The following is a 23,929-nucleotide window of genomic DNA, read 5'->3' as shown; positions in this document are numbered from 1 at the left end:
TAGATTTAATCTCCATGGAAAGTAGAAAGCAGAAAAAGTCAAGATCTTCTGAGTAAATTGGGAGCATGGGGACCTAGGGTTAGGGTTAAAAGGGAGGTGGGAGAGACAGAGAGGGGAACAGAGAAAAATGTAAAGCTCAATAAATATCAAAAAAAATTAAAAATCAAAAGGCAAACAAAAAATAATTACATGGAAACTGTATTAATCAAATCACTGCTTGGCCCATTACCTCTAGCTTTTTATTGGCTAACTTTTACATATTAATTTAACCTATTTCTATTAATCTGTGTATCACCAAGTGGTTGTGGCTTACTGGCTAAAGTTCCAGCATCTGGTCTTTGGCGGGGCTACATCGCGTCTCTCTACTCTGCCCTTTTCTCCCAGAATTCAATCTAGCTTTCCCTGCCTACCTATATTCCCTGTGCAGGCCCAAAACAGTTTCTTATTCCTTAACCAATAAAAGCAACACATTGACAGAAGGGCTTCCCACACCTCTAAGATGGGCACTTTATTTATTAGTAATTGGATGAGTGTTATGTCTTAATTCAGACATAAAGTCATAGACTGAAATGCTTATATTTCTCACAATTCTAAAAGTTAGAATTTCAAGTAAAAATGGTAGCTGACCCAGTGCTTAGTGATAGCAGTCTTTCAAGTTTATATTTAGCTGTCTTCTTTCTATATTTTGATATGACTGGAAGAGAAACCTACCCTCTTTCTCCTCTCACTACTCTCATTTATTTTTAAAATATTTATTTTAGTTATGTATATATGTATGATTGTGGGCATGGGCAGTTGTGAGATACCCCATATGGGTGCTGCCAAGTGAATTCAGGTCCTTTTTGTTCTTAACCACTCCTCTGTCTCTCCAGCCCTCACTCTTAAGGGTTCTACCTTCATGAAATAACTACCTCTGAACTCCCAATATATTAGGGTTTAGAATTTCAATGCAATTTGAGAGTGACACAAGCATATGGTTCATAATCTTTTGTCCTGTCACCCCAAATGAGTGTCTTTCTGACATATATAATACAGCTACTTTGTCCCATTAGAATCCTGCTTCGTTCCAGCATCAATTCTAAAATCCAAAATATAATCTAAATATGTAAACCAGAATATGGTGGTACTTGAAAAAGAATTCATCCTGTGACAAAATGCCTCTCCAGCCATAAACTTAAGAAAAAGTTACGTACTTTCAAGTACAATGGTGGGATAGACATTCCCATTTCAAAAGGGAAAAACAGTGAAGGATGCGTGATAGAACCCACAAAAACCCCCCAAATACAAACTTCATGAAATCTTAAAGGTTACACATAATTCTTATTTCCACACTCTACTTTCTGCTTACCATCACCCCCCCCCCCCGTAAGCTTGTTAAACAAGCATCTGCCTTGTATGTGAATTTCCTTATTCACAAAATGATGTGGGATTTCCCTCTATGTGCTGCAATTACCATTAATGAATAAAGAAATTGCCTTGGCTTGTTGATAGGGCAGAACTTAGGTAGCCAGGGAAACTTCGGTTGAATGCTGGGAGAAAGAAGGGCAGAGTCGGGAGATGCTATGGAGCTGCTGCCAGAGTCAGACAGCCAGAGCTTTGCTGGTAAGCCACGACCTTGTGGTGATATACAGATTGATAGAAATGGGTTAAATTAAGATATAAGAGTTAGCCAATAAGAAACTAGAACTAATGGGCCAAGCAGTGATTTAATTAATATAGTTTTTGTGTGATTATTTCGGTTCTAGGCAGCCAGGATGAACAAGTGGTTCGATGCAACAACAAAAGAGTATCATTGTTTGGTGTATTTTCTCTACACCACTAGGGGCGTGTGTGTGTGCATGCGTGCATGTGTTTGTGTGTGTGTGTGTGTGGTGTTACAATACCCAGGTATTTTTACTGGACCACTGCAAATTTAGCAGTCTTCAGAAGTCCCAGAGTGCCAGTGTTTGATTCCATCACTCACCTGACATTTCCTATATAGATAGTCTCTTTTATTTAGTTGGGTCTTAAGAGTATGTCCTTGTTCTCAGAAACTTATCTGTTTTGATTATCACATATAAACCCTTAGGCCAGCCATCTTTATATGGATGCTGCGTAAAGCAAGCTACAACATCCTCTTATTCTTCTGGCATTTACTAAGCATTCAAAATACCCTTGCCCAGGGCTGGAGAGATGGCTCAGCGTTTAGGAGCACTGCCTGCTCTTCCAAAGGTCCTGAGTTCAATTCCCAGCAACCACATGGTGGCTCACAACCATCTGTAATGAGGTCTGGTGCCCTCTTCTGGCCTGCAGAGCTGAGAGCTGGGAACCAAAGTCAGGTCCTCTGAAAAAACAGCATGTGCCCTTAAACACTGAAGTACCTGTCCAGCTCCCTGCTTATCTCTCTGAATTACCTTGATGACTTGTTGGTTGGTTGGTTGGTTGGTTGGTTGGTTGGTTGGTTGGTTGGTTGGTTGGGTTTTTTTGAGACAGGGTTTCTCTGTAGCTTTGGAGTTTGTACTGGAACTAGCTCTTGTAGACCAGGCTGGCCTCGAACTCTCACAGAGATCCACCTGCCTCTGTGTCCCGAGTGCTGGGATTAAAGGCATGCACTACCACCACTCAACTTTTACCTCGATATCTTTATTGAAAGTAATTTGACTTTACCCATGTGATTTATTTTCTCATTTAACAAAGACCTTCCTTATCTCCATGTAACTAAAAGTACATCGCTTCTGTTTCACACCATGCCTTTCAGAGTTACAGATTTGCTGTTTGAACTTCCTCATTCTTCTCACACAGCTGTTCTTCTCTACCATTTCACTGAGGCAGCTCTCCCAGACTCATCTTGCTATTCTAAAATTTGTCCTTAGCTAAGGTGATTCCCTATGGCCTTGACTGAAACAGTATCCCATTGTACTTATTTTTCTTCTGTGTTGTTGTTTGTCCCTATGTTTCTCTGTTTTTAGTTTTTCTTTTGCCTATTTCTTAAATCTCAGTACCTTTAGGATTCTGATCAAAGCTTCTTCTCGTTCTTATTCTCATTTACTCCTTCAAATGAAGAATCTCAACTTTATATCTGACCGAAATCTTTTGAGATTTGGTTATGCACATCTCAGTATCTACAAGGACTAAAAAGTATCTTGTATATATCTTGTTCACATTTGTATTCCAATGTTTGTTTAGCACATAGAGCATCACAGAAAATTCTATTTACTTGGTGAACAAACAAATATATTAAAAGCTAGGGTGCATCTTATTATCCTAAGTGTAATATTTTCATACCATTCTTTTGTTAATCTCACAGACATTTAATGAGTGTAACTGGGCATATAAAGAACATTTCCTTTATGATAACATAGATTTTTCACTGTGGCTTAGTGTTACTGTTACAGTTGGCAAGGAGCCCGGGGGGGGGGGGCAGGAAGGAGATGTTGAGCTGGGATAGGAAGATTAGAGAGCAAGGGAGTATTTTTCCAAATATTTCAAATACTGTTTCTGACGTGTTTTAGTCTGTAATTTCCTACAAGAATGGTCTGTATGAATTGAGAATAAAATATTTAGTGTCTGTTAAATTCTCATTGCAGCAAGAAGGAAAATTCTTATAAAGACTTTGGTAAAGTTTGAAAAACAGTATATAGTAGTTAAAGTCCTCAAATAATTCCCTGGAGTTATATATGTAGAAAGATATAAACTGAATAATATAGCTTCTTTTAGGTCTAGTATTATACATATTTTTACAATTATCTGCTCATATTAGAGATTATATTTGCTACAATAGGTGTAGAGTTGGACTCCAACTTCAAGGAGACTTATGGAGGAGTATAAGCTCATTGCTACTTTCAAGGAACTCACACTTGAGAGAGACTAAACACAGCCACAACTAATCAATAAACAACAACATATATGCATTGCAAATTGTTTGGCACAACAAATAAGGTATTTTACCAGTGTGTGTGGTTTTAATCCTTGCCTATCACAATAAGCTGTTTCATAAGCTTTTAGGGATTTTTCTGTATATGTCTTTTTAATTTGTTTCATTACATTTTCTGTATCTCTCTCTCCTACATTTCAGTGAACGGTTTCTGGTGAGACTGAACAAGAATGGTGGACCAAGGAACCCAGAGAAGATAGAACGAATGTGTGCCCTTTTTACAGTATGTGCAAATTCTCTTTCCCCTTTGTGTGCCAACTTCAATCAAGGGCCTACTGTGTGAATATTGTCACTCTGGAAACAAACATCTATTCTTATCTCGCACCTCCACTGGTGAGAATAGGAACTGATTTATGTTTCCATCAAGTTTTAATGAAATACTTGTAGAGACCTTTAGTTAGCAGTGGTCTTTAATTGAAATTTTATTTAAAAAATCAGGTACCTAATGTAGATTTTATATGCTATTTCATATAAAATCTCTGATGTCCAAGGCACCCACCAGACCTATAGTTTAGGAGCCATCTAGTAAGTTCATGTAAACTAACCTGTCCTCTTTATAATACCAAATGGAGGAATTTTTCTACTCTCGTCTGTACTTTACACTTTTCCAAATAACTATGTTATTGCTCTTGGTCTCCACTCATGAAGCCATCATCTCATCTCAGAAGGCTTGGCAAATCTGCTTATTAAAACTTAGATCTCATAATTCTACAATTCCCTTGTGTTATCCAAATCAGCTTTATTTATTTTTACTAAGTAACAACTATCCACCTTTATTTAATTAATTTATTGAAGAAGAAAACAAGAATATATCACAATTTAAAGCTCTTGGATCCTTGTGAATGCTTTGACCTATTTCAGTGGTAGTTAAGATATATCAAATTCATTGGCTAGGCATAGTTTGCTTATGTCTGTTATAACTAGCTAGTTAGGAGGCAGATGCTGGAGGATTAAGCAAGATGCTAGCAAAACAAAATAGAGCAAAACAGAAATCCTCGTGAGCTTACGAAGGTGTGATAGTTTCACAATGTTCTTGGCCTTGCATGTGGCCCGTGGCTGATAGGTGGAGAGCTATCTTAAAGTTGATTTGATGCCTCTTAAGAGAAAATAGTATTTATCTGAAGATCTAATATGTGACTTTATTGGAGAACTAAAATTATGTTTCTTCACCTGACTTCAGATCATTTACTACAACTTAATCTGTCAAAATGTCAGATGATGGTACTACAGAATAAGAAACTGCTCTCAGTGGAATAGCTCTCACTGAAAATGTTCTCTATGTAGAAAAGAATGCTTCAGCTGTATAGGAAGGTTTTCAAACCTAGCTAAGCTCAAATAATATTTTGTCCATGACTGAGCTCATCATTGAAACCTCGGGAGATAATGTAAGAAGAAAGAATAGGAAACACAGCCCCGTGGCAATTATTTAGGGAATTAAATTAAAATGGCTAATCTAGAAGGGACAGTGTACTCTATTCAACACCAAACAGAAGAAAGAATCGAGATTATAGGGAAGGGGATTTATGTGAGCAGAGAGCTTTGAAGTGAGAGTGCCTGACCGACGTCATTTCTAAAGCAGAAAGAGGATGTCTTAGTTAGAAAGAGGCTTTTCTAGATCTTGATATCCTCCTTATTTTCTACTAAAACAAGAGAAATTGTTAGTGACTGTTGTTTAGATTTGAAAGAGCTAAGTGTATAAGTAAGTTATTGAATTCTTAGATATGAATGCTCTTGAAAAATAAACCTAATTATGAAGACATTTGAATGTAATTATAGTAAGTCAAAATTTTATTTAGCACTTTATTTATATATTTGAGTCCAGAGGCCAAAGCTGAAGCATCACCTGTGTAAATAAAAGTGTATGTAATACTCATGGTGAGCCCCTCTTCTGCCACAGTGGGAAGGCACAAGCTGTTAGTGTACTACTGGGTGGTTCCCTTTGTACTACAGCCCTGGACTTTTTAAAGTTTCCCAGCTTTATTGGAGGAGTATCTACAAAGTTTTAAATAAAAATTTTTATTAATTCCTTGGGAATTTTGTACATTTTTTTATCATACTTATCCCCTTTCTTGAACTCCTCCATATTCATGCCCTTCCCATCCTCTCCCAACTTTGTTCCTCATTTAAAAAATTAAGTCCAATTTGTACTGCCTAATATACTCTTGGTTATGTGGCAGTCCACTGGAGCACTGTTGATAATGATGCTAGACATTTTGATGTGCAGGTTAACTAACACTAGTTTAGCTATGTAGATGGAACTATATCATTTGAAAATGTACCAAACCTTCAGGAAATATATAAACTTTAAGAATGAGCATAAAATACTTGAAAATGTTTTGTTTTCAATTTCTATTATTTATATCTTTTTTTTTCTTTTTTTTTTCTTTTTTTTTTTTTTTTTTTTTTTTTGTCTTTCCAAGACAGGATTTTTATGTGTAACAGTCCTGGCTAACTTGAAACTCACTCTATAGACCAAGCTGGCCTCAAACTCATAGAGATCTATTTGCCTCTGCCTCCCAAGTGCTGGGATTAAACGCATGCACCACCACCACTTGGCTATTGTATAACTTATTACAGTGTTAACTTGAAAATATTTAAAATTTCATTTTTATTTTTATTAAACTTCTTTTAGATTTATATTATGTGTGTGGGTGTTTTACACAATACATATGTGCACCATGTGTGAGCCTAGTGCCTGTGGAGATTAGAAGAGAGCATTCAATTCCCTGGAACTGGAGTTTCTTATGTTTATAAGTCACTGTGTAGATGCTGGGAACTTAACTCTGTTCTTAGAAAGAACAGAGTTCTTAACTACAAATTCCACTGAGCCATCTCTCCATCCCCTAAAATTCCATTTTAAAATTAGAGAAATGTACAAAATGGAGTTCAATACATCCATTCAATATTAAAAGATAACTTTTATGTAAAAGTTTATCTTTGTGATGCCAGAGATACTATTTTTTTAAATAAACTTTTGTAACTTATTTCATTGTTGCTATTTTCTAAGAACCTGGCAATATATTGTGACCATTTAGGATCCAGAACTATAGTTTCACCTTTCTGTATTACCTTTTAATGTTTCCCTGGTTTTTTTTTTTTTTTTTTTTTTTTTTTTTTTTTTTTTTTTCAGAGTTACTCAGCAGGACAGAGCTGGGACTAGAGTAAGATAAGCAACACACAGGATGTCAAAAGTGAGAGCCTCCTTACATTTTGTACCTTAGGTTACTTCCTTGCTTCCCCTTAATTGTAGTCCAATAAAAGGGTATAAATCAAGGAACATGGTGACTCTGCATTTAAGAGCTAACTCAAAATCATAGCCACTCTTTTTTTCTGTCCTTATTAAAAGAGACTTGCATGTGAAACCAAGCAAAATATGAAAGATGAACAGAAAATGGAGCTGATGGACTCTTTCATAGAAGTGAAAATAGGAAAACCTGTCTCATGAAAAAAAGGTCACACTATCAGGCACCACTAAATCACCGTAATGACAGAGCAACCTGCAAGTGGATAACCTCATGACAAGTCTGAAACTTCATAGACGGATGGATGGATGGATGGATGGATGGATGGATGGATAGATAGATAGTATATATGAAATATATATGGAAGTTTTACTATTCCTGGTGTAATGTTCTAAATAAAAAAATAGCAAGTGTGTTACTTTACAATGGATTCTAAATGTAAATATGTTAAAACAGATTTTTGTAACTTTTCAGCTTGAAAGTTTGTGATTTGGGGTTATATTTGTTTACTTAAAAGAACCTTTTTAAATTTTCCAATAAAATTATTTTAGGGCCAGTAAGATGGCTCTATGTTGCCAAGCCTGATGACCTGAGTTTGATTCTAGTTCCCACATGGTGGAGAAAACTGATTTGTGAAAGTTGTCCTCTGACCTCCATATGCATGACATAACACACGGGCACCCTTTCATAAATAATGGAAAAACAAGATAAAACATTTTCAGTCTTATAACTTGGTACAGATAATAACAATAAACATCTAAATTTAGAACCAAATCTTTTATCAAGATTTCACTAAGACCAAATTAATCTCATTTGTAGGAAATGTGGCAAGTGTGTAATAATGATTTGTGGACAGTGGGATGAATATAAAGTTAATACAGAATAAAATTTTAGTGTATTCATCATTAATGAGATTTTAATGTTTTGCTACATTTTATTGCACTGAACATTTATTTCTTGCATTATAAAATGTCTTTGCATGCTGACAGAATAACCATGGGTGAAAACAATATGAATTCTATTCTGAAACTTTTGTAGATACTTGATTTATTAGGTGATCTAAATGAGAGCTAGAAGAATACTATCAATAAAATAAAATTTCAAAGGAATATAACATTCAAGTTTTCATTATATATTTCAACAGTTTTTATTTTAATAAAAGTCTTAATGCAATGTATTTTTTTTAATATATTTTCCCTCCCCTAGGCATCCTCGAGATCCTCCCAACCTTGCTACCTACCCAACTCACATTCTTTCCCTCTCAAAAAAAAATCCTCTCTCTACACACACACAGAGTCTATTTTGTGTTGGCCAGCTACTACTGGACATGGGACCTGCTCTGGAGGGTGGTTGTATACACAGGGATACTCCATTGAAGTAAACTGATTTTCTCTTCTCTAGCAGTTTTCAGTTACAAATAGTTTCTTAGTTCGAAGTGAAACTTCATGTCCACTTCCCCTTCTGTGATTTTGTATGGTTTGAACCTGTGCAGGTTTTGTAGGTATTGTTGTAGCCTTTGTCATTTCTATTGTGTTTAGAAAATACTGTTTCCTTGGAGTCATCTACCATGCCTGACTCTTACAATCTTTCCTTCTTCTCTTTGGCGTAGATCCCTGAGCCTTGAGGTGAAGGGCTTGATGAAGACATCCCAGTTAGGACTGAGTCCTCCAAAGTATCTCATTCTTTGCATACTGTCCAGTTGTGGGTCTCTGTGTCAGTTCCCATCTTCTGCAAGAAGAAACTTCTCTGATGAGGGTTGAGAAAGGCATTGATCTATGCGCATAGCAGTATGTCATTAGGAATAATTTTACTGCTGTGTTCCTTTAGTAGAATAATAGTAGGTTTTCCCCCTAGAGTCCACGACTTTTCTAGTCTCAGGGTCCTGGTCATTTGAACACTGTCTGGTGTGAAATCTATCTCATGAAATGTGTCTTAAATTCAATCATAAAGTAGTTTATTACTCCTAACATTTGTGCCCCTATTGTACCAATATATCTTGCAGGCAGATATATTCTGTCTCTTGCTGTTTTATGTCATAGGTTTTGTACCTGGTTGATATTGGTGATTACTTTTTTCCTCCAGCATCATGAGGTAGTCAGTAGGGGTTAAACTTCTAGCTGAGCACCAGTTCAGGCTTTCATTGTTGAATGACAAAGTAGTATTTTCAGTAATAGGGCCTCTCCACTGTATAAATCTTATTGTATGTATTAAATGTTATGTTCTCTAATCTCCCTTCTCCCCTTTAATATATATTAAAAGCAAACTGCTATGAAGTTTGAATGAAATGAAATTTATCATCATTTTCTGTGCATTATTTGTCTAGATTTATTTATTCTTTTTCTTTTCTTAGGATCTGAGCAGCAAAGACATGAAGAGAGATTTATACATAGTGGCCCATGTGATCCGAATAGGTACTGTTCACTTTAGCTGTTCTCATGATTAACACTGGTCAAACTTAGGAAAAGTATACATCTGAACTTTGTCTTTCCTGCTATCTCTTGTCTCAGGATTAGAGTCTAGCCTCTTTTTTTTTTTTGGTTTGCTGTGGTTTGGTTTGTTTTGCCTTTAATCTCAGCTGCTGCAGTAGCTGGGTTTGATGCAAATAAATACATGTTTTCCCCATTTCAGATCTTCTGTTCCCTCTTTGAATTCGGGCCCAAATTTTGTATTTTAAGTGGTCTGATTTTTTTTTTAATATTCTTCCTGTAACATTGCCTGCTTCTGTATGTGTTTTTTTCCTCCAGAGTTCTTACAGAGTTACTAGAATGCCAATTGAACAAGTGTTACATGTCCTTTGCTTTAGTTTCTTTCCAAAACTATGCAATCGTGCCATTTCCCACAAAATTAGAGTTAATGTTGCCAGTGCAGAAGATAAGTAGCTTCTCATTTCTACTCAAACTGAGATGGAAGAAAGTGACCTTGCACTGCTGTTCCATTGTTTTATTGGCCATACATATTTCAAGTTTGGGTGATAGAAATAAGTCTTCTTTCATAGTTTAAATTCTAGAATATGGTGTATAATTTTGTCAAAAATATGTTTAATCCTTTGATAATATAACAGCTGTTTTGCCTTACTTCATAAAGCATTTGTTGAAATCACATTTTTTTGCAAGAGCTTTATCACTGTTGGCACAGCCTTGCTCTCTCTGAGGAATAAGCAGCAATCCATAGCTCGTGATTTCTCTCACTCCCACAATGGTTCATCAGCATCTCTGGCATTAGAATTTGGTTAGAGGAAGAACTTCTAGTTGAGAACCTTTATACCTATGAATATATGGTAAAAAATACTGAACTTTTCTTAGTAGTATAGCCATCAAGTTCAAATCTTACCAGTTCACTGACTTTTTTTTTTTTAAAGAAATTCATCAAGTCATTCTTATTTTCATTTGATTAATAAATATACTGTTGGGATTAATTGACCAAATGTGACACAGAAAAAGGACTTTGGCCAGAGACTGATTTGGTGTTCTTCCTTACAGATATCCTTAGATGACTCACTTTAGCTCTTTATTCGTCTTTGGGAATCTTTTAGTACCTGTAGCTCTGGTGTCACTGGCTGATAATTAGAAGGTACTAGAGAAGAGTGTTGATGTTCTCTGCCTAATTGGTGTTTTCTGCGATCCCCAAGGTCGAATGCTCCTAAATGACTCCAAAAAGGGTCCTGCTCACCTGCACTACAGGCGGCCGTATGGCTGTGCGGTTCTAAGCATTTTGGATGTTCTGCAGTCACTTACAGAATTAAAAGAAGAAAAAGATTTTGTTCTTAAAGTTTACACGTGAGTAATAATACATGTCAGGAATAATGATAGTTTGTAACATGCCCTGAGAGCAGCGGTTCTCAAGCCTTATCAACATAGAGTAACCATAATTCAGTATAAGGAGGGTTAGTAGAAATGCAGATTTTGATCTAAGGCTTTAAAGTCTCAGGAATTTTTATTTTTAATAAATTTCTTAGGTACTAAAATATCTGAATTTGGAACCTTCTAACCTAAAGTAAAGTCTGATAGTAGACATTTCTTGTTGATACCTATAATAGTCATTTTCTCTGTAGAATAAGCCAATTCGATATTTTCAGAAAAACTAACAATATAATTTCTCATTTATCCTAAATACAAAATTCTACATTTAGTATATATCCAACAATTACTGCTGCTAAGCTAGCCAAGAATGCAGTTTACTTAAAAGAATTATGAGTCAGGTTATAATGTATTTGAAGAAAAGCCAAAAGTTTTGAGGATCCAAGATCTTGTTCTTTTCTGCTACCACATATGGCATGGCATGGAGCTATTTTTGGTATTCTTCAACCAGGGGATATGCCTTATAGATTCATTCCATCTCCTCATGGCCCTTACTCAACAGTAGTAAAGAGAAAAGGAATTAAAAAAGGAAACTAGAACATTGGTGTATAATCTCTCTTTGCTTATGGGGAATCCAGAAATATTTAGAGTTCTTAAAAATTATTAGTGGTGAATTTAGCAAGCTTTTGCTTTTTTTAATAATAAAGAAGTTTTTGAGACAGTCAGTAATCCCAACTGGCCTAGAACTCACTGTGTGTCGCATGCTGGCCTCTAGCTCATGATGATCCTCCTGTTTAAGCTTTCTGTACGCTGGGACTGCAATCATGAGTGACCGTGCCCAGCTTTAATGAGTTTTTAAAATAAATGTATATCTGATAAGAAAGTTAATATTTATCTTATATTATATGTATTAATGTTTTATCTAAGTGTATATAAGTATACCATAGTATGCCTGAGTGTTTCCAGAAGTCAGGAGAGGTCTTTGAAGCCCCTGAAATTGGAGTTATGAATGTTTGTAAGCCACCATATGGGTGCTGAGAATCAAACCCAGGTCCTCTGCAAGAATACCCAGTGCTCTTAACTGAAAGCCCTATTTCTGATAATTTTCTAAAGAAACAAGTTCTCTGTTAACTTTAACATAGTATCATTTTCCCAAATTAAGTCAAATACTGTCAATCATTTTGTTAATATAGTTTTACCATAATATTGTATTATATTTTCCTGCATTATGTGTTCTGTCGGGCTCCAATATGGAATTAATTCAATTTATAATTACACTTAACTCAAGACTTTCTCTAATCAAGTACATTTAATGAATTTCAAAATAAAAGTCCAAACATATTTATTAAATATTTTTCTTCACCTCTGTTTGGTTAAGTTGTGGAATTGATGGGATGAAGATATTTCTTAAAGTAGTCATTTACAGCGAAAAGATTATCTTGCTTCCTCCTTAGTACATGAGTCAGAGTTTCTAAAAATACTGAGTTTCTTTTTGGATGAGTGGTAGAACCTACGTCTTCATATGCTTTCCTTTCAAAAGGCGTAAACAGAAATCCAAGATCATAGTTCTCATCATCTTACTCCATTATATTCTATCCAATGGCAAAGGGATGAAGGATAGTACAAAAGATGGTATATCTGTGTGTAGCAGCTAGTCCTTGCCTTAGTGCAAAATCTCATTGCAGATAAGGAACTTCTTGCACTGCTTCAGTTCTGAAATCTTGCTAGGCATCTTATTTGCCTAATTGCCTCTAAAACAACAGCTTTTAGTACCAGTTTTCCACTTTGCAAGAAGTGGGATCCATGCATAGTATTTTCTTAGCTCCTTCCTACAGGCTGTGTCAGTTCTAAAATGCCAAAGAAAGTTAGTTTGTGTTTATAGAATAGAAGAGCTGTTTTTCCTTTGGAAGGAGTGACAAAGTTTAAATGTAAGATGGCTTTTCTACTTGACTAGGCTACAAGACTTTCAAACAAATTCTCAAATGTAGGTTTGTGAAGTTGCTTTTTTCATGCAGTTTGGACTTCTTCCAGGATTAGTAACTTAAATCCATAGCATCTCATTGAACCCAGCTGTCAGAAGCCATATTTTTCAGTACCTTTCAGGTGATGTGTTTGTCAGTTCAATTAAATTGTAAACCTTAAAACTATTAGTTTCTACTAATAGTGCTTTAACTTTTGCTAGGAAAGAATTTTCTAAGTATGAAAACCTGTCCTACAGACTTAATCAGTAATTGATTCCAGTACCACAACTCTTCCAAAAATTAAAGTTTGGCTATATAGATATTTAACCTTATTTAGTCATTACACAATGTATACATGTATGGATATGTTACACAGAACCCTATTAATACATGTAATTTTTATGCATATTTTTTGTAAAGACAGTAGTCTTGGAGTTTGTATTGCTGTGAAGAGACACCATTATCAGGGGAACTCTTTAGGAAAATATTTAGTTGGAGTGGCTCACTTATAGTTCAGAGGTTTAGTCCATTTTCATCATGGCAGAAAGCAAGGCAGCATGCACACAGATGTGGTGCCAGAGCTAGAATATTTCCATCTTGATCCAAAGGCAATAGGAAGTGAACATGTTATCTGGGGAAAAGGCAGAGACAGTGTACTGGGTATCACCTCTGCTTCCATTTCTCCACTGTTAAAGAAAACCACATTTTTACTTTCTCTACAGGAACACCTACAGTAACTCTAGGTATGAGTTACTGATAGACATGGTTGTAATTATACTCATATTTCATATAGTCTGTAGTGAAATACATAATGAAGTTCTCATTGCATTGACTTATATGCACATAATGTTTACCTAAAGTCAACTTACTAGAAGCAGAAAGACTACTAAAACAATGCAAAGATTATTTTGTATCTCTTAACAGAGAAGATAATCTGTATGGAGAGAATTTTATATTTAAGAAGATATGAATAAGTTTGATATAACAGATAATAGTGGCATCATCAGACACACACTATGGCCTTTGTTATCTTTCTTTTACAGAAAGAAAGAGAACAGATGAAGGAACTGAGAGTTTCTATATTTAAAAAAAACCCTGAATAATATGTAAAATAGTTTAAATTTTTCGTAAAAAGTTTATTTCAAGGCTTGGGATGTAGCTTAGTTGATAGGGTGCGTGTCTTTCATGCATAAGGACTTGGGTTTAATTCCCACCTCCACAATATAAGTGGGGAGGTAATCTTCCATGTATCTTCTATCAGCTACTCTTAAGGACCTTGTTTAGATGCGTGCACTGAGCCTCTCAATCTGCCAGACCAAAGCAAAGCCTAGATGCCTCCTGTAATCTTTGTACCCTTACTTCCAACCTTTCTCCATGTTCTTCTATGCCCCTTGTTATCCTAGAAGTACACGAATTTATATTGATTCATTTCTAATACACACACACACACACACACGTAATTTTTCCTCTTATTTATGCTTCTGCTTATCTCCCCGTACTATAATGACAGAAAACAGCTTAAGGATGGAAAATGCATTAATTATGTTCATGTGTAGTTTCCTCGTGTTATAGATGCGCTTCCAAAAGAAGAATTTAAACTGAAATTCTACAAACTATTGTATTTTTTTATACTGAGACTACCTATACGTTTAAAAATAGGTTATAAGTATTATTTCATAGAGAATATTGTTGATACTGTTTTATCCTTTATGATCTTGACTTAATTACTTAAGTTCTCTGAGCCTCCATTTATGAGTTTTAAAATAGAACTAATGTTTTCCTGCCTCATACAATTCTGTATATCTTCATGTTTCAGTATATTTATGTTGCACAGTTTATTCCTTATGAGATTTTAAACATATATTTTTATTTGAGACATAGAAATGTGTTTGTGGTCTAAACAGTTCCCATCTGGACAATAGAGGACAGATATGTCTCATGAGATCTCATCTAAAATCAATTAGATTGGTCAATCTGTATATGATTACTCAGGGAATTTTACAGGAATTTGTGGTTTGGTTTGTTTTTATCCTTATAATTTTCTCTTTCTTCTTTTGCACTAAAGGAAAAGTCATCATGAGCTAATGAGCAGTATTGATGATGTTCCTAAATATGTAGGTTACTGCCTATTTTCTAACATAAAATCTTCAACTAAATAAACAAAATTAAGTACACCCTAGAGATAAATACATAAAATTTTAGTCAGTGTTAAAAGCAATTAAGTCAAACCTTGACCAAAATTTAATAGTTACAATTAAAAGAGGCAGGCAAAATAAGAATACGGACTTACATCGGGCAGACAATCACCTTGAAGCCTAATGTGAGAGTGGGGCTCTGTAAGCCTGTTCTGCTCTCTTCCTAGTCTGCCTTTGGGACTGCCCAGACTTATGTTTGAACTCGTGTTCTTTTTCTCCCTATCTGAAAAAACATGGGCATGGTAATATATACCATATTATTCTCTTAATTTTGGAAATTACCGCAGCAGTTATTGACCTTTCATAGGTACTTCTTTTTTAAATGCAAACTTATAGATCTTTTTATTATTATTATTAAATTCATTTTTAAAACAATCTTTTTATTTTACATACCTATCCCAGTTCCCACTCCTTTGGCTCTTCTCCTCTTCCTGTTCCTTCCACCTTTCCCTGATCCCAGTCCTCCCATCCACTCCTCAGAGAGGGTAAGGCTTCCCATGGGGAGTCAACAAAGTCTGATATATCACTTTAAGGCAGGACTAAGGCCCTTGCCTCTATTTAGGCTGAGCAAGGTATCCCTCCAGAATGAATGGGCTCCAAAAATCCAGTTCAAGCACTAGGGATAAATCTTGGTCCCATTGCCAATGGCCTCAAGCCACATAATTCTCATGTACATTCAGAGGTCTATGAAGATTCTCCCACTATCAATCCAGAGTCAGTGAGCTCTCATCAGCTCAAGTCAGCTGTTTTGCGGGTATTCCCATTATGGTCATGACCCCTTTGCTAATATTATCGCTCCTCCTCTCTTGGTCTGGTCTCCAGAAGCTCAGCCCAGTGCTTAACTGGCTCTCTGCATCTGCTTCCATCAGTTGCTGGTTTTATGATGACAATTAAGGTAGTCATCAACCTGATTATAGGGGAAGGCCAGTTCAGGCACACTCCCCACTTTTGCTTAGGGTCTTAGCTGGGGTCATTCTTGTGGATTCCTGAGAATTTTCCCAGTGTCAGTTTTCTTGCTAGCTCCAGTATGGCTCCCTTGATCAAAATATTTCTTTCCTTGTTCTCCCTCTCTGTCTTTTTTCCATCTTAACCATCCTGTTCCCTCATATTCTCCTCTTCCCTCCACTTCTCTCTTCTCCTTCCTCTTCAAAACTCCCCCCCAATTTTCTCAGGATATCTTGTCTAATTCCCCTTCCCAAGGGAATCCATGTATGTCTCTCTTAGGGTCCTCCTTGTCACCTAGCTTCTCCAGGGTAATGGACTATATGCTAGTTGTAGCACGATTATTGAAAACCCCGAGACAGAAATTGGGGTTCAATCTGAAGATTAGAAAGGCAAAATAGCCAGCCACTGGCTCTTACCTCTGCCTCAGTCCAAAATAGCAATCCTGCCTCCAGGAATCTCACAATGAGACTGTGTGAGAGCTGTCTCCTCCTGTATTATATTCTTCTTTAGTGCTAGGAATAAAGGCCTGCACCACTACCACCCAGTTTCTATGGCAAATGACCATGGTTCCTGGGATTAAAGATGTGTGTCACCAGTGCCTGGTCTGTAAGGCAATTAGAGTATCTGTTTTACACTCTGAACTTCAGACAATCTTTATTTATTTAAATACAAATGAAATATCACTACATCTGGTTACCCTTTGCTTTACATCTAGTATTCACTTATGAGTGAGTACAAAACACAAAAACAAAAACAAAAACAAAAAAGCAGCCGGGCTGTGGTGGTGCATGCCTTTAATCCCAGAATTTGGGAGGCAGAGACAGGCAGATCTCCATGAGTTTGAGGCCAGCTGGTCTACTAAGTGAGTTCCAGGACAGACACCAAGGCTACAGAGAAACCCTGTCTCAAAAAACAAAACAAACAAACAAACAAAACAAAACAAAAAGAATGAGTACAGACCATGTTTGTCTTTCTAGGTCCAGGTTACCTCACTCAGGTTTTGTTGGGTTTTTTTTTTCTAGTTCTACCCATTTGCCTACAGATTTCAAGATGTCAGTTGTTTTTTTACTGCTGAACAGTACTCCATTGTGCAAATGTACCACATTTTCTTTATTCATTTTTCAGATAAGGGGCACTTAGGTTGTGTCCAGGTTCTGGCTACTATAAATAATGCTGCTATGAACACAGTTGAGCAGATGTCCTTATGGTATGACTGTGCATCTTTTGGGTATATGCCCAAAAGTGGTATTGCTGGATCTTGAGGTAGATTGATTCCCAATTTTCTGAGAAACTGACATACTGATTTCCAAAGTGGTTGTACAAGTTTGCACTCCTGCCAGCAATGAAAAAGTGCTCTCCTTACTTCTCAATTCTCTCTAACATAAGCTATCATTAGTGGTTTTGATTTGCATTTTTCTGATGGCAAGAGATGTTGAACAATTCCTTAAGTATCTTCCAGCCATTTGCAATTCTTATGTTGAGAATTCTCTGTTTAGATAATAATAATCCATTTTTAATTGGATTATTAGTTATTTTGATATTTTTGATAGTTTCTTGAGTTCATTGTATATTTTGGAGATCAATCCTCTGCCACATATGAGATTGGCGAAGGTATTTTCCCATTCTGTAGGCTGCCTTTTTGTCTTATTGACTGTGTCCTTTGCTTTACAGAAGCTTCTCAGTTTCAGGAGGTTTCATTTATTTATTGTTGCTCCCAGTGTCTGTGTTACTATTATATTTAGGAAGTGTTCTCCTGTGCCCATGTGTTGAAAACCACTTCCCATTTTCTCTTCCATGAGGTTCAGTGTGGTCGGATTTACTTGAGGTCTTTGATCCATTTGGACTTGAGTTTTGTGCATGGGGATAGACAGGAATCTATTTGCATTCTTCTACATGTCAACATCCAGTTATGTCGGCACTATTTGTTGAAGATGCTTCCTTTTTTCCATTGTATAATTTAACTTCTTTGTCAAAAATCAGGTGTCCATAGGTGTGTAGATTAACATCAGGGTCTTTGATTTGATTCCATTGGTCTATCTGTCTGTTTTAACACCAATACCAAGCTGTTTTCATTATTATAGCTCTATAGTAGATCTTTAAGTCAGGAATGGTGTTGCGTATGGAGGCTCCTTTGTTGTTTTGGCCATCCTGGGTTTTTTGTTTTTTCATATGAAGTTGAATATAGTTCTTTCAAGGTCTGTGAAGAATTGTGTTGGGATTTTTGATGGGGTTTGTATTAAATCTGTAGATTGCTTTTGGTAAGATTGCCATTTTTATTATGTTGATCCTACCTATCCAAGAGCATGGGAGATCTTTTCATTTTCTGGTATCTTCTTCAATTTCTTTCTTTAAAAACTTAAAGTTCTTGTTATACAGGTCTTTCACTGTTGTAGAAGGCTGCTTGTTTGTTCCCAGCTGCTCAGTCCCAAAATAACCACACAGAAACTGTATTAATTTAATCACTGCTTGGTCTGTTAGCTCTAGCTTTTTATTGTCTAGCTCTTACATCTTAGTTTAACCCATTTCTATTAATCTGTGTATTGCACTTGGCTGTGGCTTACTGGCAAGGTTCTGTCCGGCATCTATCTCTAGGAGGGATACATGGCTTCTCCTGACTCCACCTTCTTTCTCCCAACATTCAGTTTAGTTTTCCCCACCTAGCTCTGTTCTGTCCTGCTATAGGCTCAAAGCAGTTTCTTTATTCATTAACCAATAAAAGCAACATATATACAGAAGGACTTCCCACATCATTTTACTTCTTTGGTTGCTGCTACCCCAAAAATGTTATGACCTGTTGAACCTACATATATGCCCTGTTGCTTCTTAATGCTTGGAGAACACTCATGTGGAGAAATAAAAGTTTTCCATCCCTCTAACCCCTGAACATGCAGTGGCTGAAGTGCTACCCAATTGTCTATGCTTGTCCCTGTAAATGAATAAAATGGGCTGCCATGGCAGTACGCAGATGCTGAAATTCTTCATGCATCTTATAAGTGAAGATAAACTACTGACATCATTAATTATACTCTACATATTAATTTGATTGGGTATAACATAATCATGTTTCATTATAATCATGAATCATTTGATTATTTAATAAATGCTTACATTTAAATTTTTCCTACAAAATATTCTAGTGGTTGGATAAAATATGCTGATGAAGCTACAGCCTCTAAGTAAAATGATTTGAGTAGCTTCTCTATCCTTAGCTTGTACTTAACGTCACTCATATCCTCATCCTCAAATACACAGTGAGCATATTTATTACCTGTCACTTGCCTTGTAGGTCCTCATGAAGTTAGTCTTTGTGTATAAGTCATAACAATGAAACTTGTCTTCAGATATTACAAATGTCCCTTAGAACAAGATCAGCCCCCACTGAGAGCCATAGTTGCTAGTCTGTAGAAATTTTTTTTTCAATCTGGTAATTTGTTTCACTTTTCTCTAGACCCATATCTTTGATATTAATCACAGTGTGTTAGTCTGTTCTTGAGTTTTGTTCTTTTTTTTTCTGCCAAATTTGATGCTCTTTCATTTTAACTCCTTTTTTTCTGCCTACCACTTACTCCTTATGTCTCTTCTCATATTTCTGAGGCTTAAAATGCTGAATATATTCTTGGTGCGTATTCTCTTTCCCTTCTTTTTGTTTTCTTGTTTGTTTGTTTTGTTTTGTTTTTTGAGATAGGGTTACTCTGTAGCTTTGGAATCTGCCCTGGAACTAGCTCTTGTAGATCGGGCTAGCCTTGAACTCATGGAGATCCACCTGCCTCTGCTGGAACTAAAGGTGTGCCCCACCACTGCTCGACTTCCTTTTTATTTTAAAGTCATTTTCTTTTCAAAACTCATTGAACTAGATATGGTGGTACATACCTGTAATCTTTTAAGAGCATAAGAAAGGAAGGAAGATCTTGAGCTATATATCAGCCTGGGCTACATTATGAGATCCTGTCGCAAAAAACAAAATCATAACAATAAAATATAGGCTAGAATGATCCATGTAGTTATGGAAATGAGGTTGGAGGCATCAGGTTGTCTATCTTAACACACAGACAGATGGTTGCATATAGACATATTTGTAAATATCTCTGTATACACAGATCTGTATACATATTTATTTTCTTGTTCTGTCAGCTGAAGGGACCCAGAAGCAACAATATCCCAATAACAATGATCACATATAGAGAACCAGTCTCTAATTAGAGGAATCAGGGATCTTTGGATGTGTAGATGAACCAAAAGCTAGAATAGTAAATATATAAAATAATTCTAAAGCAAAGTAAAAATATGCTCAGAGTTTTTGAGGTTCTTTGTTTTGAGGTGTTTTTGTTGTTCTTTGTTCGTTTTGGTTTTTTGAGATAGCATTTCTTTGTGTAGCCCTGGCTGTACTGGAACTCACTCTGTAGACTAGGCCTTGAACTCAGAGATCTACCTGCCTCTGCATCCTAGATGCTGGAATTAAGGGCATATAGCATCAACGTCCAGCTTCAGAAATTTTTTAAATGTCTGGGATTTAGCACAAATAATAAAAACCCAAAGGCGAATATTGGGGTTTAACCTGAAAACCAGAAAAGCAAAGCAGCCAAGTCACTAGAGAAGTCCTACATTTACCAAGCCTGGGCTACTACATACTAAGCAGACTAAGCAGCCAGAATTTCTCTCTCCTCTCATTTTTATATTCCCTCTAGTGCTACAATTAAAGGTGTGTGACTTCCTAGTACTGGGATTAATGGTATGAGGCTCCACCACTTGGGTTTGTTTTGGGGATGATCTTGTGTAGCAAGGTGGCCTTGAACTCACAGAGATCTGCCTGCCTCTGCCTTCCGAATGTTGGGATTAAAGGCACGTGCCACCACTGCCTGCCTTCAAAAATATTTTTAAAGCAGAAAATTATATAATTCTAAGAGCAAATGAAGTTCATTAATTATGCTAAGTTCTTTAAAGCTAAAACAAAATTGCTTATTTAAGTAGATTATGCTAAAGACAATAGTTTTCTAGTTAAGAAAAGAGCTTATATTTTAATGTTGATAAAATGTTACGCAAGTACTTTTTTATTTATTTATTAGATTTTTTTTAAAAAAAATCTAAGTTCCCACTCCTTCCCCTCCTCCCATTTCCTTCACACACCCTCCTACCCCAACCCCATCTAATCCTCAGAGAGACTAAGGCACCTTGTGGAAGGTCCCTACTATATCTAGGCTGAGCAAGGTATACATCTAAAGAGAACAGGATCCCAAAAAGCCAGTACATGCAGTAGGGATAAATCCTGGTGCCACTGTCAGTGACCCCTCAGTCTGCCCCAGCCATGCAACTGTCAACCACATTCAGAGGAACTAGTTTGGTCCTATGTTTGTTTCTTCCCAGTCTGGCTGGAGTTGATGAGCTCTCGTTAGTCCAGGCAAACTGTTTCGGTGGGTGAACCCATCATGGTCTTGACCTCCTTGCTCATATTCTCTTTCCTTCTACTCCTCAATTGGACTTTTGGAGCTCAGTCCAGTGCTCCGATGTGGGTCTCTGCCTCTGCCTCCATCATTTGCTGGAGGAAGGCTATATGGTGATATTTAAGATATTCATCAGTCTGACTACAGAGCAAGGCCAGTTCAGGCACCCTCTCCTCTATTGGTTAGGGTCTTAGCTGGGGGTCATCCTTTTGGATTCCTGTGAATTTCTCTAGAGCCAGGTTTCTGCTAACCCTATAATGACTCCATCAATCATGATATCTCTCTCCTTGCTTTCATCTAGTTTATAGCTAGTATCCACTTATGAGTGAGTACATACCATATTCATCTTTTTGGTCTGGGTTACCTCAGGATAGTGTTTTCTAATTCACTCCATTTACATGCAAAATTCAAGATGTTATTGTTTTTTAATGCTAAGTAGTACTTAATGTGTAAATGTGCCATATTTTCTTTTTCCATTCTTCGGGGGAGGAGCATCTAGGTTATTTCCAGGTTCTGGCTATCACAGATAATGCTATAAATTTTCACCCCCTCCCCCTTCCCCCACTCCCCCTCCCCCTCCCACTCCAGTCCAAAGAGCAATCAGGGTTCCCTGCCCTGTGGGAAGTCCAAGTCCTCCCCTCTCCATCCAGGTCTAAGAAGGTGAGGATCCCAACAGACTAGGTTCCCACTGTAGTGAGGAGGAGCAGCGGGCTGCTTCCCGCCACCCAGCTAGCTTTGCCCAAAATAATTACACAGAAACTGTATTCTTTTAAACACTGCTTGGCCCATTAGCTCTAGCCTCTTACTGGCTAACTCTCACATCTTGATTAACCCACCTCCAACAATCTCTGTAGCACCACGAGGTGGTGGCCCACCAGGAAGGATCCTAACCTGTGTCCATCTTGGAGAGGAGAGGCATGGCGACTGCTTGAATCTGCTTCTTTCTCCCAGCATTCTGTTCTGTCTACTCCGCCTACCTAATTTTTTGTCCTATCAGGCCAAGCAATTTTCTTTATTAATTAACCAATGAAAGCAACAGATAGACACAAGACCCACCTCCATCATCCCACAAAGCCAGTACATGGAGTAGAATCAAAACCCAGTGCTCATTGTCCTTGGCTCCCTCCATGTCAGCCACGTTCAGATAGTCCGGTTTAATCACATCCTCCATCAGTCCCAGTCTAGCTGGCCTTGGTGAGTTCCCATTAGATCGGCCCCACCGTCACAGTGGATGGGTGCACCCCTCGTGGCCCTGACTTCCTTGCTCATGTTCTCTTTCCTTTTGCCCCTCATTTGGACCTTGATAGCTCAGTCCAGTGCTCCAATGTGGGTCTCTGTCTCTATCTCCATCCATTGCCAGATGAAGGTTCTATGGTGATACGCAAGATATTCATCAGAGTGGCTATAGCATAGGGCCAGTTCAGGTGCCCTCTCCTCAGCTGCTCAAGGAACAAGCTGGGGATATCTCCTTGGACACCATAGCAGCATTATTTGTAATTGCCAGAACCTGGAAACAACCTAGATGCTCCTCAATGGAAGAATGGATAAAGAAAGTGTGGAATATATATGCATTAGAGTACTATTCAGCGGTAAAAAACAGTGACATCTTGAATTTTGCATGCAAATGGATGGAAATAGAGAACACTATCCTGAGTGAGGTAACCCAGACCCAAAAAGATGAATATGGTATGTACTCACTCATTAGTGGATTCTAGCCATAAATAAAGGACATTGAGCCTATAATTCATGATCCCAGAAAAGCTAAATAGGAAGGTGAAACCCCCCCCCCCAAAAAAAAAACACATGTAGTTATCCTCCTGGATATTGAAAGTATACAAGATTTCCAGGCAAAAATTGAGAGCTTGGGGGTAAGGGCGGATGGGGAGAGAGAAGTGAGAAGGGGAGGATGGGGAGAGCTTGGGGGAATGGGACAGTTGGGATGGAGGAGGAGTGGCTATGGGGGCAGGGAAGTATATATCTTAATTAAGGGAACCATTTGAGGGTTGGCAAGAGACTGTTTTTTTGTTTTTCCATAAGAAGTTTAGTATTATCCTTTCGAGGTCTGGGAAGAATTTTCCTTGGATTTTTCTGGGCATTGCATTGAATCTGTAAATTGCTTTTGTTAAGATTGCTGTTTTTACTATGTTACTTCTACCTACTCAAGAGCCCGGGAGATCTTTCCCATTTTCTGGTGTCTTCCTCAATTTCTTTCATCAAAGACTTAATGTTTTTGTCATACAGGTTTTCCACTTGTTTGGTTAGAGTTACTCCAAGATATTTTATGTTATTTGTGGCATTTAGAAGGGTGATGTTTCTCTTATTTCTTTCTCAGCAAATTTCTCATCTGTGTAAAGGCTACTGAGTTTTCTCAGTTAATCTTGTATCCTTCTACATTATTGAAGGTGTTTATGAGTTGTAGATGTTTCTTGGTAGAATTT

The 23,929-nt window shown here is 37.1% G+C and overlaps 1 protein-coding gene across 5 annotated transcripts in view; it reads left to right on the top strand.

Moving 5' to 3' along the window:
• Positions 1–23,929, top strand: part of Dock3 (dedicator of cytokinesis 3) — a 401,182-nt gene that overhangs the window by 226,245 nt on the left and 151,008 nt on the right. For all 5 annotated transcript variants that reach the window (XM_057766540.1, XM_057766539.1, XM_057766538.1 and 2 more), the window contains exons 10-12: positions 4,055–4,136; positions 9,506–9,566; positions 10,784–10,931. In XM_057766540.1, coding sequence (XP_057622523.1) covers positions 4,055–4,136; positions 9,506–9,566; positions 10,784–10,931 — 291 coding nt within the window. The remainder of the gene's footprint in view (positions 1–4,054; positions 4,137–9,505; positions 9,567–10,783; positions 10,932–23,929) is intronic.

Source organism: Chionomys nivalis, chromosome 4 (genome assembly GCF_950005125.1).
Source record: "Chionomys nivalis chromosome 4, mChiNiv1.1, whole genome shotgun sequence".
In the NCBI taxonomy this organism is placed as follows: Eukaryota; Metazoa; Chordata; class Mammalia; order Rodentia; family Cricetidae; genus Chionomys; species Chionomys nivalis.
Note: the sequence above shows the minus strand (reverse complement) of the source record. Positions and strands in the feature narration are given on the sequence as shown.